Source organism: Vigna unguiculata, chromosome 11, assembly GCF_004118075.2.
Source record: "Vigna unguiculata cultivar IT97K-499-35 chromosome 11, ASM411807v1, whole genome shotgun sequence".
Classification (NCBI taxonomy): Eukaryota; Viridiplantae; Streptophyta; class Magnoliopsida; order Fabales; family Fabaceae; genus Vigna; species Vigna unguiculata.
In genome coordinates this window covers 35,925,061-35,941,891 of record NC_040289.1, presented here as the reverse complement: position 1 = coordinate 35,941,891, position 16,831 = coordinate 35,925,061, and the positions used below count along the sequence as shown (strand labels likewise).

Here is a 16,831-nt window from a genome sequence, read left to right as displayed (position 1 = left end):
TCAATTTTCATGATACACTGTTAAATTAATGTCTTATTAATATACTTCGCCACAAATTAACAGTGCACCAGCAAAAAAATGGTACAAGAAGAAATTACAAAAAAACAAATTAATGCATTTAAAAGAAGTCATTGTTTATTAAAGTAAAAAAAAAAAAAAAAATCGGTTAGTTACAGGATCGATATATTATGTTTTAAAATTACGTTAAAAGTTGAAAACATAAATAATTTTTTAAAAACTAAAACTACCATCATTTATATAACATTGAAATATATCCTACAAACCGAGATCATAAACATTTTTTCATTCACGACCTCCTGTTGAAAATCACACAAAAGCCGCTGAGTTTTTTTATACAATATTTTGTTTCACTAAAAATATACTTTTTCTATTTTTAAGATAATTTTAATATATTTTAAATTTTTAAAATTAGTGAGCATAAATATATTTTAAAGTCATAACAGATAAACAGTCAAGAAAACCCAGTCCAAAAAGTGACAATTGTTGAGTGAATTGAGTCCTTAAGGTAAAGAAATTGAGCTTCTAAATTCCAACTTAATTTTTGGCTGTTGTTCCAACAGAAGGTCCATAAAACACAAATTTAACTACTTTTGTTGATCATAATATCAAAAGCTACAGCATCATCCCCTTCCTATTATAGATGTAAAGGAAACTAAAAGCATATATATGAGAAGCTCTAATCCGTTCAGAATGCATTTGTATGTATGAAGTTACCAATGGAATATTGACAACACAACCTTAACATATAACTAAAGGAGTCATTCGAAACCTACTGAATCACGCATTAATGGATCCCACGTGAATTTGTATGCTAGCAAAAGTATAAAGTGCATGGCACAATAACGTTTCAAAGTTCATTATTCTGATCCGATATAAAGATGGAAACTATATTTCTACGCTATCAAAGAAGCACAAATTCAGAATATATTTCTATCTTATGTTATCAAATCGAAAACTCTTCAGTCACTCAGGTCTTCCACTTTACGAACAAGAAAATGTTTCTTCAATTAGGTGAACTTGCAGGATGCAAGTAAGTTTCGTCCTCACCTGACAGATTTGGAGGATTATTTGCAGGAATCGGTGACGACGCAGCAACTGCCAGCATGGTAAGATCAATTCGAGTGTTGTTAGGCAGTGGTGCATGAATCTGCCGAATCGCAGTAATCCTACCGTCTTTAATCTCTAAATTCACTGTTAGTTTTCAAAAGATTTTGAATCAGACAAATTGAAAGCAATACTCATCAGTTCTTAATTACCGAACGCTTCTTAATTAGGAACTTTGCGCTGTAAACCTCGAAGAAGATCACAATTCTGAATCTATATCGCTTAGTGTAAGATAAGCTTAAGTGATTAACGGAAAACTAAGTTATATTGGTTAAAACGGCGACGTACCTGGAAAAGAGAACCACCAGAGAGTGAACAGGCAGAGCATGACGACCACGGGAATTAAGTGAATGCATTTTTCCGCCGGCGGTGAGCGTGACCGAGAATTGTCCCTCCTTCCGGTGACGTTCCGGTGATAAATCGGTAGCTCGTCGAGCGAGTCTTCCTCAAAGATTCTTCTTCGCTTTGTGTGTTGCTGCTGATCTGCACTGACGTTGATGGCTCTGAATTCGTCGCTGGAGCAGCGGCTCGAGCTTGAAGATCTCTGCTGCATTTCGATTCAGAGAAAAGAAGAAGAAACAGAGTTAGGATGATTATCAGAGGAAAATCTGCAAAGTAGCTCGCAGATGGAAACTCGCTGGTTTGGTTCGTTAGGCTAGTAACAAGAATTGGGCGGGAAAACGTTTACACGGGTCAGGCACGTGTTTTGTACTCAGAGTCCGCAGTTTCACTCTTGCATAATTACATGTAATCATTCTTACTAAGTTTGTTTCTATATTTGTAGTTAAAATTGATAAAACACTATTAATAATATTAATAATAATAAATAAACCATTTTTTCCTTTTTATTATCTAAACAACCTATCTAGATTATATTTTTATTATCATGTAATTATAAGAATTTACATGTAGTTTATTGATAACTACATGTAGTTTGATGTTTACAGACGAAACAATATAAAAGCATGTAGAGTAAATATTTATTCTCTCTAATCTTTTAATATTGCATGATATTTAAATGTAATTAATCTAAAAGGTTTGAGAAAACAAGTTTTCGAAAGCATTTTTTATAGTGCTAAAACTTGAAGTTGTGTTTGATGTTCTTCATTAGATACAATCTCTTAAGAAAAGAAACTAATTTATAAATTTCATCTATTCTTTTTAATCGAACACAAATTTGTGATTTTTTTGAAAATTTTTAATACACAATTTAAAATTTCCTTCTTGTTTCTTTGTTCTATTTTAACATTTATCGTGAATGATTTTTTCTTAATTATTATTATGAAATATTTCCCTAAAACAAAGATGTGTTCTTATGAAAAGAAAATAATTTTGTATTCCTATACATTAAGGTCTTATTTAATATCCATCGTTTTAAATTTATTAACATATCACGATATTACAAAGTAGAGAATTTTTATTAGACTTAGGTCTTAAATTTATGATATTGAGTATGTATTTGTAATGGAAATGGCCTAGAGTGTTTGTTCACCTTATTTTAATAAAGTTTATTGTTTTATTAGACTTAGGTCTTAACTTGATGATATTGAGTATATTTATAACTATATATAAAGGGAAATTTCCTCTTTTGTGTCCACATTTCATAATTCCAACTTCACCCTTTATAATTTAATTATTTATTAAATTTTTAAAAATTAACGGTTATTTTTACACGTTTTTATAAAATTATTTACTTATTTCCTTTTTCTTTTTTCTCTTACTATTCATCAATAGTTATTTTTCTCATATTTTCTCTCTACATTTTACTTTATTTGTTATAAATATACTTTTATTTTGTTTATTTCTCATTAATTATTAATATAATTCAAAAAATGCGTACACGCGCGATAGCGTATGTGTTTACACTAATATTTATAATGGAGATGTCCTAAAATGTTTGATCAACTTATTTTAATAAATTTTATTGTAAAAAAAGAAAAGGTAATAAATTATCTCTATTTAATGGTATGGAAGATAAAGAAATAACAAATAAATTCATCCTCTCGTGTATTTTTTTTTTTATTATGTCCTGATCTTGACAAGAAATTTGTTCATTAACTAATTATGTTTACAGGTATGAGTACATATCTTCATATCTTTATCCTCGTATCAATCTCGATACTTGTATTATCATACTCATGTTTTAAATTAATAAAACATTCACTATATATTAGGTTAACTAAAAAAATCATATTTATTAATCTTTCTTATTCTCAATTTCATAATATTTCTTTCCGTATATAATCTTTTTTTTATTCTCTCTTAAATATTTGATTTATTGTTCAAAACTCACATAGCTCATTCAGTTTCTTAATATATTCTCTCATATTACAATATTCATTACACATTTTAAAAAACGTCAATTGTATTGAATAAAATACTTTTTAAAGCACATATTTTGATTATTTATACTCTTTTTAATTCTTTTATTTATTATTTATTAATTTTACATGAAAATGTTCCATTTTCATTTTCAAGAATTTCATCGTATAAACCTTTATTTCGCCAAAAACAAAAATAATAACAATTAAACTCATTTAATGCTCACCAAGTTTATTTATATTTTCAAAGTATTGTTTTCTACCATAATCTTGATTTTATATATATATATATATATATATATATATATATATATATATATATATATATATATATATATATATATATATATATATATATATATTCTTTATTGACCGTATTCAAACCGTATATTACAAAGCAATTCTCAATTTCATCATAACAATTTATGTCTAAAATATACATTTGACTATTTTTTATAATTATTTGATATTTATCGAATAATATTTTTTTTTATATTTGATAATGAAAAAAATCGCTTAATTTTTTAATATTAAATGTTTAAGAATACAATGTTTACTTTAATATAATTTTTATTTTTTATAAAAAATATTTAATTAATATTTATAACAAGAAAAGAGTGACTAAACATCTATTACCTGAAACAAATAAGGATGAGAAAAAAAATATTAGATGAAAATGAAACAAATTTTTATTTTAGAATTGAGAAAAATGATGAATGATGCATCGATCATACCGTCTTTTCCATTCATAGAATTTTATTCTTATATGGAAAAGTTAATTATAAATTTGGAATCATAAATACTTTCGCAAAAAATATAACTTTACCCTATGTTTTAACAAAGAATTCTAAAGATCATTTATACCTTTAGAAAGTTTGAAAAACTTTATATTAAAATATCAATATGTTGATTAAAAAAAATTAAAAAAAATCATTGTAGTAATTTGATTATTTTAAATGGTAGAATTTTAATTTTTATATGAAAAAATAAAAATATGAAAGTTTTTATAATTTTTATTGTCTTACATTTATGTATCTTATATTTTCTTTTATCCATACTAGTGAGTTCTTTTTTAGAAATTTGTTGATTTTTTTCAATATTTATAAAAATATTTTTGAATTAAAAAACTCTACTAAAAATAAAGTACTCTAAGAAACTGTATGGACAAAATATTTTTGACTTATGTCATCTAGAATAATTGTAAAAGTCATCATTAGAAGTTAATGGAGAAGAAAAATGTGTTAATATTAACTAAAAAAATTGGCAAGATAATTTTTTGCTAGCCTCGATGGAATGACATTATTTAATTATTAAACACCATTTAACATTAAAATAAGTATTTTTATACGGAAGTAATTGTAATAATTTATCTAGACAATAAATATAAATTATCTTACTTAAAATATTTGAAAATCAATTTAAATTTAAATTCTAGAACATTTTAATCCCCTTAAAGTTACGAAATTTTGTGGTTAAAGAAACTGGAAGCTTACCCTCAACTCCTCCAATGTAATTGCTATTAATTTTCATATCATAAAAGGCTATTAAATAAATGGTAAAGTTACATATTCTAAAGCGATGTTTATTTTTAGAAAGACCATGAAAATAACACTTTGATTACAACATTAAGAAAATTAAACGTTAAATATTTAATATTCTAGATCAAAGTTCGAATAATTAAAAATTATAACTATCATAATTGAATGGTTTTGGATTTATAAACTATTTCCTCCATTCATACGTATTTTATTCTTTTAGAAATATAATAAACTTTCTTAATTCTTTTATAAAATAGTTGAACAGTTCCCTTTACACATTTCTCTCCCCCTCTAACCCAACAAATACATGTATAACAATTTAAAAATTATTGTAAAAAAATTAGAATATAATAGAAAAATATTATAAATGTATCAAGAGGAAATTTATTCTCTCCGGTGTCAATTTTTCAATAAAAATTAGTATTTCTGTATATCATTTTTTATTTTCAAAATAACATTTTTTTTCCAATTACAACCTTTTAATTTAAAAAGAAAAAAGTGCTGAAATAACGTAGAAAGAAGAAAACGAAAGAAGTGTAACAAATAACTCACTTAAAATTACACTAAAGAAAAATTCTTTGGATAAAAGAACTATTAGAGAGTATGAAATTTCTTATTCAAATTGGGGAACTGAACAATTCTTCACTGAAAGCAACCCTCACTCTCACATGCTCAATTTTGAAGCTTCAAAACCCTAGCTTTCAAACAGACAAAATCAAAATCTAAGAGATTACAAAACAATGGTTGTTTGTTTTTTTACGTTATTTTACGTCAGAAGTCAAAATTAGTCGTGTAAAAATCCAAGATATTTATTTTCATATTCTTCTCCAAGTCATTCTCAACCACACACTTGGACTCTCTGCTATATCCAACTTCACCAAAGTTTCATTCATGTCCCTTTCAATCATCGCAAGCCCCATAACATTAAGGAACAAAACACAAAAGGAACTTTGTCCACTCATGAAAAACACTATGTGCAAACATTAAGGATGAACTGAACTCCCAGATGTTGGACAAAGAACATGACATCATAGATGAAATCATTTTGTTATATAATCGGAGGCTAAGTTGTAATCAGAGGGGCAAGACGAAAAACAATGAAATATTCTTTTCCTACAGAAAGACATCATAAGTACAATAAAAGCAGATGCTGGCATGTACAGTGAGAAAATTCCTTTGTGAGAGAGAGACTTGCATTTGATGAGGAGGCACCCGGTATCTCCCCATGAAACAAAATTTGGCAACTATGAACAGACAAAAAAAAAGAAAAAAATCTACTTTCCTAGTTTATGATCTGTCTGTGACATGATGCTCGGTGCTTAAAATGAGTCTACGTTCATCATCATCATCCCTTTGCATTACCTGAGAAGGTGGACTTCTTCTAGAGCTTTGTGCTGGATGAAGTTGAGGATCATACTTCTGAGAAGCTAAGTAGTTTAGAGCTGTAACAACATCAACTATAACAGGTCGCATATTAGGCTGCTCCTGAACACACATTGCAGCAATGGCAAGAGCTTGGTATAACCCTCTCACCGGATATCGACCTTCAAGTAAAGGATCAACCATCTGGGGAAACTTTTTCCTATCTCTGAACAAGGGTCTTGCCTGAAAAACAACAAGAACATGCCATGTTAATATCATTTATCAAGTAAACAAGGTATTGGTAACTGTGTGCACTACTAAAGTGATGGCCGCAAACTCATGAACTTGTCAAAGTCTACAAGTGAACTCATGAATTTAACAACCATGAAAGTGCCACAGAAATATTGAAGCAATACAAACAAACTCATCAAGGCTTAAAAGTAGCACCACCTGTGCTATAACTAATTACACTGGTGTACAAAAGTAAATCAACAAACAATCAAGGATTCCTCATTATAGGTAAAAAGTAGTGACATACCCATGCAACTAGATTTTGTTCTTTGGCAGGTTTCATATGGTCAATGGCCTTTCTTCCTGTGATAAGCTCCAAAAGAACAACACCAAAGCTGTAAATATCTGACTTAAACGTCAATTGACCCGTCATTGCATAATCTGGGGCACAATACCCATATGTGCCCATAACCCTTGTTGAAACATGGGTCTTATCACCACTTGGACCTACTTTTGCCAGGCCAAAATCCGACAACTTAGGATGATATCCCTCTCCTAGCAAAATGTTAGAGCATTTCAGATCGCGATATATCACAGGAGGCTTCATTTTATCATGCAGATACTCCAAACCCCGAGCTGCCCCAGCTGCTATTTTCATTCTTGTGTTCCAATCCAGTGGCTTGCTACCAGGCCGAAGATCTAAGATAACGCGAAGAAGCAATTAGATGAGCCAGCTCTGAAGAATGATGCTGAAAATATATGGAAAAATTGAGATAATAGAATGATAGCACATACCAAGCAAGTGGTTCTCCAAAGACCCCAATGGCATGAACTCATAAACTAATAGCCTCTGCTCTCCCTCAGCACAAAATCCAATCAACTTCACAAGATTAGGGTGGTCTGCCAAACTCAATGTCAACACTTCAACCGCGAATTCTCGAATCCCTTGAAGCCCATTAGGGTCAAGTTGCTTTATAGCTACAACCTACACAACCACTATCAAATCTTATTTTCACCACAAATCAAAAGTAACAATTAACATGCAAACTAACATGACCCCATAATAGTGTATAAATGCACAATACATTGACAGGTTCAGTGCATCAATAAGTTAAATTCTTGTTTTTTTAGCAAACCCTTTGAAACCCCATACAATCCATTAACACATAAATGCACAATACATCACAGCCATTGCAGGATCACATCCAATGCATTGAAAGAGTTTTCTTCTTTTCTTCAACAAACCTGGTTTATTCTCTCTAAGTGTCCCTTGTAAACCTTGCCAAAGCCTCCTTCACCCAAAAAGCAATCTGCCGTAAAATTTCCCGTGGCAGCTTCAAGTTCATTGAAACTGAATGACTGTGCCCGATTACCATTATCTCTTCCATCGTGAGAACCCTCCTCTTTCAAATTTAAACTCTTCACGTCCAGAGCAAGTTGATCACCTTTAGAACCATCTTCCTTTCTCCCATTCACTTTGAAATCAACTTTGACGCTTTCTACAGCATACAAAAAATGCACATAAGGCAAAGCGGAGCAATAACAACCAAAATCACACACAGGAAAAATATTTCAATCCGGTGGGATACTACATACAGAACCAAAACGACCGTGCAAAATGACAACTACAGTTTTCATGGTGGATCTAGTAATTCCCATCTCGCAGCCAAACAAAGCAAAAATAAAAATGATCATGGTTAATCTTAGTTTTAAGCCACCCAAAATAAAGCTATTCAAAGACCTACAGCATCAAAAATGGCCAGAAAAGACGTCACAAGCCAAATACCAAAATCAACTATAATATTGAAACCAAACAAACAAATCAAAATTCCTTTCTTTTCCTTTTGCATATGCCCGAACGATAATTCCTGAAAAGAAATGAAAAGAAAAAACTCTTCCAAAACGTGAACAGAAGTACCCGATGACCCCACCCCAAAAAAAAAAATACGAACTTTGATCAGCTTGCGACACACCCACCACAGAATCTTCACATTAAAACGAAAACCACTGAAAAACCACGGCAATCGGCACGATCAGACAAAATGGGTCACAAAAAGGGAGGAGTGTGCTCATATGAAACAGTGAAATGCATTATTAAAGTAAAAAAGAATAAAAATTTACCTGCGGCAGTGAAGTTGGAGGGTTTCTGGTCGAAGTTGTGGCCATAGTCTTCGGTGTCCGAATTGGTGCATGATTTCCCTGCGCAACAAAAGCAACCCATGTTCTTTCTCTGCCCAAGCTCCACCAAGAAAACAGAGCCCAGAACAGAGACCCCTCAAGGAGAAGAAACACACAAAATTTTTTCAAAAAAAAATCTGAAAATAGAAGAGTGACACAAACTCTGTGTGTTAGAGAGAGAAAGAAGAGAGAGAGTCTTTTCTGATGTTTTTGGGTATTGTGGGTGCTTTAATATATTCTTGGTCAATATGAGGTGGAAATTAATTGTGAACAAATGTTCCATAGTCACCAACAAGCCACACTGAGGACAAAGAAACCGAAGGGTGTTTCTGTCATTTCACCACGCACGGGAAAGAGAATGTTATCACCTGCCTTGCATTCACCTGAGGCCGATTTGTCCCCGATCAGGGGCTCTTTCGGTATTTCACCCTCCTCCATTTGTTTTGGATTTGGATTAAGATTTTGATGAGATTTATTTCAAAACATTGATTTGAAGCACTAAGCGTGATATTTGAAGAGTTGACTGAAAATATTATTTTAATTAACCAATATAGTAACATAACATTTAACATTCAAATCAAATAAACTACACTAATTTGAAAACCCTCGTATTTGTATTTTATCCATCACACACGATATATACTATAAATGAATTTATTTCCATACAAGAAAAAAGTAACTACAAACGTAAAAGGAACACCAACTCACTCATACCGTGTTGATTCTTTTTAGAAAACACACCTGTGTGAAAAAGTATATATTTAAATCTGTCAAAATTATTATAAATGATTAAATAAATAAAAACAGTTAATGCGATTAAATATTTACACTTTTGCTGGTTTTACACATTTCCGAATTTTAACTACGTTGCATTCTTTTAACCAAAGAGTCACTACCTATCTTCAAAAGGAAAAAAACGAGAAGACTGAAAGTTACTTATAGATTTATTAATGTTAATTCTTACCTTTAAAGTTAATTTAACATGTATTTGTTGAAAAAGAAAAGACTATTATATACATATTTTTGTTTTAATTTAAGAAATATTTTGGTACTCATTAAATTATGTAAGAAACGTATTTTTTATACATAAATGTAACTGCTATCTATGAAATTTTGTTTGGCCGTTTCGTTTCTGAATTTAAGTTTATTATGATAAGAAAAACGTGCTTTTAACTTATTTAAAACGCTTTATTATTGTTAAGTACGTTTTGTGATGAAGTTTGAATATTAGGTGGCGATGGGTTCAGAAGTGTGTGGTGCGAGCTGGTTCGCAACATTAACAAACAACAATGTGTGTGTCGTTTGAAGAGCCCGACGGTGGTCACATAAATCAAAATCACATTTGTTTTGTTTCAACGTTCGCGAAACGCTTTGACCAAAACCCTGTCTTGTTTCTCTCTAAAAATATTTATTTAATCGGAAAAATAAATTAACGAAAAAGTCAACCTCTCGAACATCGCAATGGGCCCACACGGTGACGTGATCAAGTGGGACCCACTTGCCTACGCGTACCGCACTACTGATATGGTTTCGAACTTTCGTTCCACAAAGTGTCGCGAAAAAAATGAGAAGAGAGCAAAGTTTCTGTTTTGACGGTGATCCACGCGCTCTGTATCCGCCGCCGTAACGGAACCGTAACTCGTGACCGTGGCGGCGAGTCAACCAATCAGGGAAGGGTTGTACGTGGAACTGGATGCACTGGATGATTGCTCTTTTGGGTGACTTTTGTTAATTTTTTGTTTAGTAGAAACGCAGTGAGGGAATTGTTTATAGTATATGTGGTAGGTGAAATATATATCACCATTTTTAATTTGACTTTGCTTGTTTCTTCCATGTATTTGGTCTTGAAATTTAATTTTTAAAAAGAAAATGAGTCCAAACCTGGCTTTAATTTTTTTAAAATATTTTTTTAAGAAAAAAAAAGACGATTTGATAATAATTGAACATGTTTTAGACTAATAATTCAGCATCAAACTAGAAGGAGAAATATTCTACCAATTCTCTTTTTATTTGCACAGGTCGGTGTTTAAAGAAGATGTAAAGTTGTAGAGGTTAAAAATGAATAGTTAAGTTATTTAATGTATATTTATATTATTATTTTTGACATGGTATATTGATAGTTGATTTATATATATATATATAATTAAATTTAAAATATTTTATAAATTTAGATATTTTGGATTGAATTTTTGTTTTTTTTTATTTATAGAATGCTGAATTTCTTTTTATATTTTTCCATTGAGTGTATCGATTATATTTTTTATTAATTGGTTGACTTAACTATTATATTATTTTGTTATCTTATCTATTTATCTTTTCGTCTTCACAGGTTAAGAAATATGAGGATATATGCTTAATATGGGATGACTGAAAGAGTCTCTTTATAGTTTTAGATGATGACATCAAAATTATGAGAGAATATGTTATCCAACACAATTTCAATTAGTGTAATAAAAGTCAATTGTGATTTTACATAAAATTTATAGGAGACTTGAAACTTAAATAAGCTTGTATAAGAATTTTACTCAACTTATTTCATTATAGATTGAATTTGAAAATTATTTGAATATAAGTTATTGCAAATAAAAGAAGTTACCTTTAATGATTGGGTAATGGTGAATTTATAATAGAATTTTGTTTAATTGTAAAGGTTTTATTAGGTTAGTTTTTATGTTACATTTGATAATTAAACTTTAAAATCATTTTAAATATTAAGTCATTGTTGCATATTGCTCAATTAAATTAGATTTGAAAGCAAAGTAGATTCACCCATGCTATTTTGTAAAAAGTAATGTTATATGTTGCACCGAGAAACATACAACAAACATATAAGTATATAAGATATATAATTAATATTTCAATCAATTGGGATGATTTGTACAATATAAAAATTATATACATAAGTAAAACTGTATTTTTTTTCTAAGAAGACCATCATTTGTTCCATTCTTACACAATTCTCCCACTTGTATTATCATTTACTCACGTATAACATGCAATCATAATAGATGAACAAACTACAAATCAAACAAAGAACATAATAACCTTGCGCAATTGTAATATGTGTGTATAATTTTAACCTACTTTTTACTCTAAATTATACACCCAACTACTTATATAGCGCTACCGTCATCATAACTCATTTATCACATCAATAATCAATCCACATGGCTCAACAATACATAACTCACACAAATAACAATCTACTGGCTCAACCCAACTGGCTTAGCAATCTTCAACAAAAATATTATGTCTAGATAACTCAACTCTCATTGGCATCACATATAAACACATCCCTTATAGGCTTATCCCTCATGACTTTCAAGACTTAGACATTTGACTCTATTTCTGGAATACATGTGTATTGAATAGAATCAAAGGTTATGCACCTATGATATACTATCTCACACTCCCACGGATCTCGCTCTGACATAGCAATAAAGTAGGACCAATGTCCCTCTTAAGTATGACAGGTAAATTCCTTACACATGCATGGTTAGATCCTTTTTCATATTGAAGCACCAGATTGTAAAAACCTTCTTCAACACAATTAGATATCTTCTTCTATTGAGTTAGATACTAGTAGAGTAGATTTAGGATGATATATTCAAATCACAATTCAATACACCTTAAACCCAAATTAGTATAACACTCCCTTCCTTGAAAGTCAATATACCCCTATCATCCACATAATTCATATATCACATTTCAAAAACTTTAATATAAACAAAATGTTAGTATTTTGTCTAAATTTGTATTTACAAAAATCCATTACATTGAATAAGTTAAGAAACCAAAAACAACAAATGTTTTTTTAGCTTAAGCATAAATGTGCTTGCTTGAATGAAAATATGATAAAAACTTGGTTAAGTTGCAATGTTATATTTGTTTGAGAAAAAATATGTTGAATAGTAAGATCTAAGTCTATGTTCTATTTTCAATTGAACAAATATAAGATATATCATCCCTCATAGCAAAATCAAACCAGTCCCAAACTGCAACAATAATTCAAAACTTCATATTCATCAACAGATTGACATAAATCAAACACTTTAACCTAACAATTAAAAATGCCAATATGTCAACTCAAATATTACAATTAATATATTTTCATCTAGACAGTAATCACATAGTTAACCATGCTAGATACTATTATAATTGTATAGTTTCCCTTACCTAGATTGTAAGCCACTGCCGAAAAGAGCATTGCCTCTAAATATCTCTACTCACATTGGATGCAATATCTACACACAAAAAACTCATATAAACTATTTGAACTCACTTTAACAATCCTAATCAAACATATATTCATCTCAAGCCCTTAAACCTCACATGCAAGTCCCACAACCCTTGCATGCAACATATCTCACTAACAAACACACAAGAAGGATAAAAGATGAATATAATTGTAACACTCTTACTAAGGATCCTATGTTGTACTTCAATCGTTAAACAAATGAAGGGTGAAGTAAAAAATCTAGAAAGAAAACAAAGAAATAATTGTTTTAGAGAAATTATGATTATTGCAAAATAAAACTCAAATAATAAAAAGTTTTATTTATAATATGTTTTTCTAATAAAATATTCAAGTATCATTTATAAAACTATTTTTATTCTTAAACTATTTTCTAAATCCTTACGACTTATACTTTCAGTTATTTGAAATACCATTTTGTTATATTTAAATTTTATTTTGAATGGTTGAAAATTTTATACAAAACATATATATTAAAATTGAAAATATTTTTTAATATGTAAAAAAAAATAGAAGGTAATAATAAAATAAACAAAATTTGGTGTTGATTGTGAAAGATAGAAGGACAAACACTTCTTAATTGTTAATATGAGACGATAGATTTGTAAATTATTATATACTAAAATAAAGCATGAGGTATAACACACAGTGAAACCGCGTAGTACCTTGAACCAACCGAAAGAAGAAATGATCGTAGTGATGCATCCTTAATATGTGCTAAGTGTCAAAATTTGTAACGTTAACCACTACTTGGTCGGTGCCCCAAAACAACACAAACATTAATAACTTTTCGTTAGGATAGGGATGAAAAATAAATAATTGTATTAATTTAACTGAATTTTAAAAATAGTTTAATTGATATAATATTTTAAATTAATTCAACTGAATTGTATAGGGTTTTAGTAAATCAAATTCAACTCAATTACAGTTATTTAAAATATATTATACTGGTAATATATTTTGAATTTTTGTTGGTCTTATGAGTTATGATAACTTACAAATAATTTAAATTTTAGTAATTAAATTACCATAACGGTTCAGTTCCGATTATTTAATCAAATCATATGTTTTTTTCTTCTTCTACTTCAAGATTGTTTACATAACTTGTGATAGTTTTAACTTTTGATATGAACCCTTGTTTTTAACTTAGTTATTCTCTTTTTCTCGAAAAAAATAATACATTTTATAGAGAAAAGAGATGTCGTTTTAAGAAAATTATTCAAGAAAACATATTAATTACTATTTTTAATAAATATGAAAAAAAATCTTAAAATTACAATTATAACGAAACAATAATAGTGTTGAGTAAAACTCTAAATTATTTTGGAAAATAACACCACAAATATAATTTCTGCTATGAACATTACCTATATAGAATTTCAAATACGATTAAAATGTTTAATAACATTTATTTAAAAAGTATATAAAAGTTTTGTATTTGTTTCAATACTATTTTATTTCAATTTAATGTCTTTTTATAGATTTGAAATTTGGAATTGCTATCACAATTTTTTTTTTTCGAAAGACGAATTAAAAGATTAAATGAAAATGTATAATTAAATTATCTTTAACTTATTTTTCATAAGTGAGGTATTGAGATACGAACATACGATTCAAATAGATTTAATATTAATGATAACAATTAATCCAAATGATAAAGATCGGAACAAGAATATTTTGACAACTAAATTTAATAATCTTAATTTACAACATGAGGTGATATTTTATAAGTCATTTTAAAATATTAAAAAATAAAAAAAAGTAAAAAAATGAAAAGTCACTTAATTAAAAAATGTTATCTCATATTATAAAAATTTAGTTATTAAAATATATTTTTTTTAAAAATTACTAGGAATGGAAAACTTAAGTTTAACACTATGGATTAAATTATAACAATTCAACATTAGTTTACGACCACTGAATGATATTGATAGCAACTTTTTGTTAATTAACAAAAGAAATTGTTTTAAAAATGTTGATTTGATAAGAAGATGAAGAGTAAAGTAAGGGTTTTTGAAAACGACAAGGAGAATAGATAGTTGATTAGGTACGTATTCAAGTGTTTCTTCTAAGATTGTAATATTATTTTCTTTTTGTGTGATGATTAATGCTAAAAGACACAACATGACAAAGATTCAAAACACGTGTAGCCAAATCCAAGGTAAACTTCCTAACCTTTGCTTCATGAATGAGAAGATAATGTTCCCATCACTTTGAATAAAGAATAACATTTTTTTTTCTTTTTCTTTTGATCCTCATTTCATCATCTCTTAAACATTCATATTTTTTGAGGTCATGTGAAAACATCACACACATCCACAAACACATGCTTTCTTCTAGAAAACCTCAAGAAAAAGACTCACACTCACCATAATCTAACTATTTTCTAAAATTATTTCCAAATCATATACAAAATTTAATGGGAGTCATATGTATTTGTTTTCAGTCAATTTTTCTAAAAAAAAATTAATAAACATGTATTTTTGAGACAAGAGATAAATTATTTCTTTAAAGGTATTTCATTCTTTATAGGAGATTTTTTATCATGAATTTGTGTTAAAATTTATAAATATTTAATACCATTTTTATAAATAAATATATTATTTAAAATGAGATTGATAGATATTTTTTTTTTGTTTTTTTTTTAAATTATCAGGACAAAATTTATACATGTGATATGAGTTGATTTATAAAAAATTTGATACACTTTCAAATTTAAAATCTGATTTATTAAATTTAAGATTTTTTATATAAAATTTAACTTTATCATTTTTAACTAATATAAATAAGTAATTTATAGAAGAATATATATAAAATGTATAATTAGATTGTATAAAGAAGTAGAAAAGAGTTGTAAAAGGTGTTTACTTTAAATGTTCAAATAAATAAATTGCAGAATGGTAGAATAATATAATAATGTATTCGAATATAAATTTAATAATATAGTAATAGCCATTAATTCGTGAAGGTTTTATAACTTAAGATTTATATATTGCTTAAAAGTTTAAACCTTTATCACCTTTATTACAAGATAAGATACACATCACTTTTAAGTAATTATAATTCTCTAATAACTTCTATTTAGTATTGACCATTAATAATCTTAATATTTATTCTCTATTCTTGATAATAATTATGATTAACGATGGGTTTATACATTATGACATTTTGATATTTACTTTTAAAAAACTTGAATTTTACAGGTTTAATATTTAGTTGACATTATTTCCATTTTCGAGATGAATTTTCTTTTAAATTTTTTAGGAAAGGAACTTGTTTATAAGTTTAAATTAACTTATGCATAAATTAAAATAACTAAAATGAAAAACATCCGAAGAAAGTTAATATGAAAAACTATTACAACTTAACTTATAACTAACTTAGTTCTAGTTGATAATATATATTTTTTTCTTCTCTACAAATATTTTGCAAGAAGTTTCTATAATCCCATCTTATATAATAACATATTATGCGTATGTGTTAAATAGTGTATCAATAAACGGAACCTTTAATTTTATTTATAGGCAACTAAAACTTCAATTTAATATTTCGAAACGTATTTTACAAAGGATTTTATCTACCGACAAATAATTGTATTATTTGGTTGTTTGTACCAATGTCTTTATAAATTAAGCGCAAGAATGTTCATATAAAAATTATATTTGGTGAGATTTTGACAAGTATCAATGTAAATAATATTTTTTTAAACAGTGAGATATGAGAATCATTCTCGAAGATCAATAGTCAAATTGCAATTTTCAAGGGTGATTCTGGTATCAAATACAAGGAGTTGTTCGAGTATTATAATCTTTAGATTGATT

General features: G+C 28.3%; 2 protein-coding genes across 2 annotated transcripts; both read right to left on the bottom strand.

Annotated features, from left to right (window-relative positions):
* Positions 1 to 811: 811 nt before the first annotated feature.
* On the bottom strand, positions 812 to 1,867 carry LOC114168285. Its single transcript, XM_028053037.1, has 2 exons — positions 1,414 to 1,867; positions 812 to 1,212 (listed from the first exon to the last, which is right to left on the bottom strand). Exons 1-2 carry the CDS (start codon positions 1,676 to 1,678, stop codon positions 1,025 to 1,027), a joined length of 453 nt encoding a protein of 150 aa, XP_027908838.1. The 5' UTR covers positions 1,679 to 1,867; the 3' UTR covers positions 812 to 1,024.
* A 3,982-nt stretch (positions 1,868 to 5,849) lies between these two features.
* Positions 5,850 to 8,985, bottom strand: LOC114169931 (probable serine/threonine-protein kinase PBL5). Its single transcript, XM_028055334.1, has 5 exons — positions 8,699 to 8,985; positions 7,823 to 8,076; positions 7,373 to 7,562; positions 6,885 to 7,276; positions 5,850 to 6,589 (listed from the first exon to the last, which is right to left on the bottom strand). The coding sequence occupies exons 1-5, from the start codon at positions 8,796 to 8,798 to the stop codon at positions 6,272 to 6,274; spliced, it is 1,254 nt and encodes a 417-aa protein (XP_027911135.1). The 5' UTR covers positions 8,799 to 8,985; the 3' UTR covers positions 5,850 to 6,271.
* Positions 8,986 to 16,831: the final 7,846 nt, after the last annotated feature.

What these genes read in the sequence shown, in the direction of transcription:
- LOC114168285 (XM_028053037.1), bottom strand. Translation starts at nt 1,678, where the DNA reads ATGCAGCAGAGATCTTCAAGCTCGAGCCGCTGCTCCAGCGACGAATTC. An exon ending in CTGGTGGTTCTCTTTTCCAG is followed by an intron (nt 1,213 to 1,413) that starts GTACGTCGCCGT and finishes GAAAACTAACAG; the next exon opens with TGAATTTAGAGATTAAAGAC.
- LOC114169931 (XM_028055334.1), bottom strand. Translation starts at nt 8,798, where the DNA reads ATGGGTTGCTTTTGTTGCGCAGGGAAATCATGCACCAATTCGGACACC. An exon ending in ACTTAGAGAGAATAAACCAG is followed by an intron (nt 7,563 to 7,822) that starts GTTTGTTGAAGA and finishes GTGGTTGTGTAG; the next exon opens with GTTGTAGCTATAAAGCAACT. An exon ending in TTTGGAGAACCACTTGCTTG is followed by an intron (nt 7,277 to 7,372) that starts GTATGTGCTATC and finishes GCGTTATCTTAG; the next exon opens with ATCTTCGGCCTGGTAGCAAG.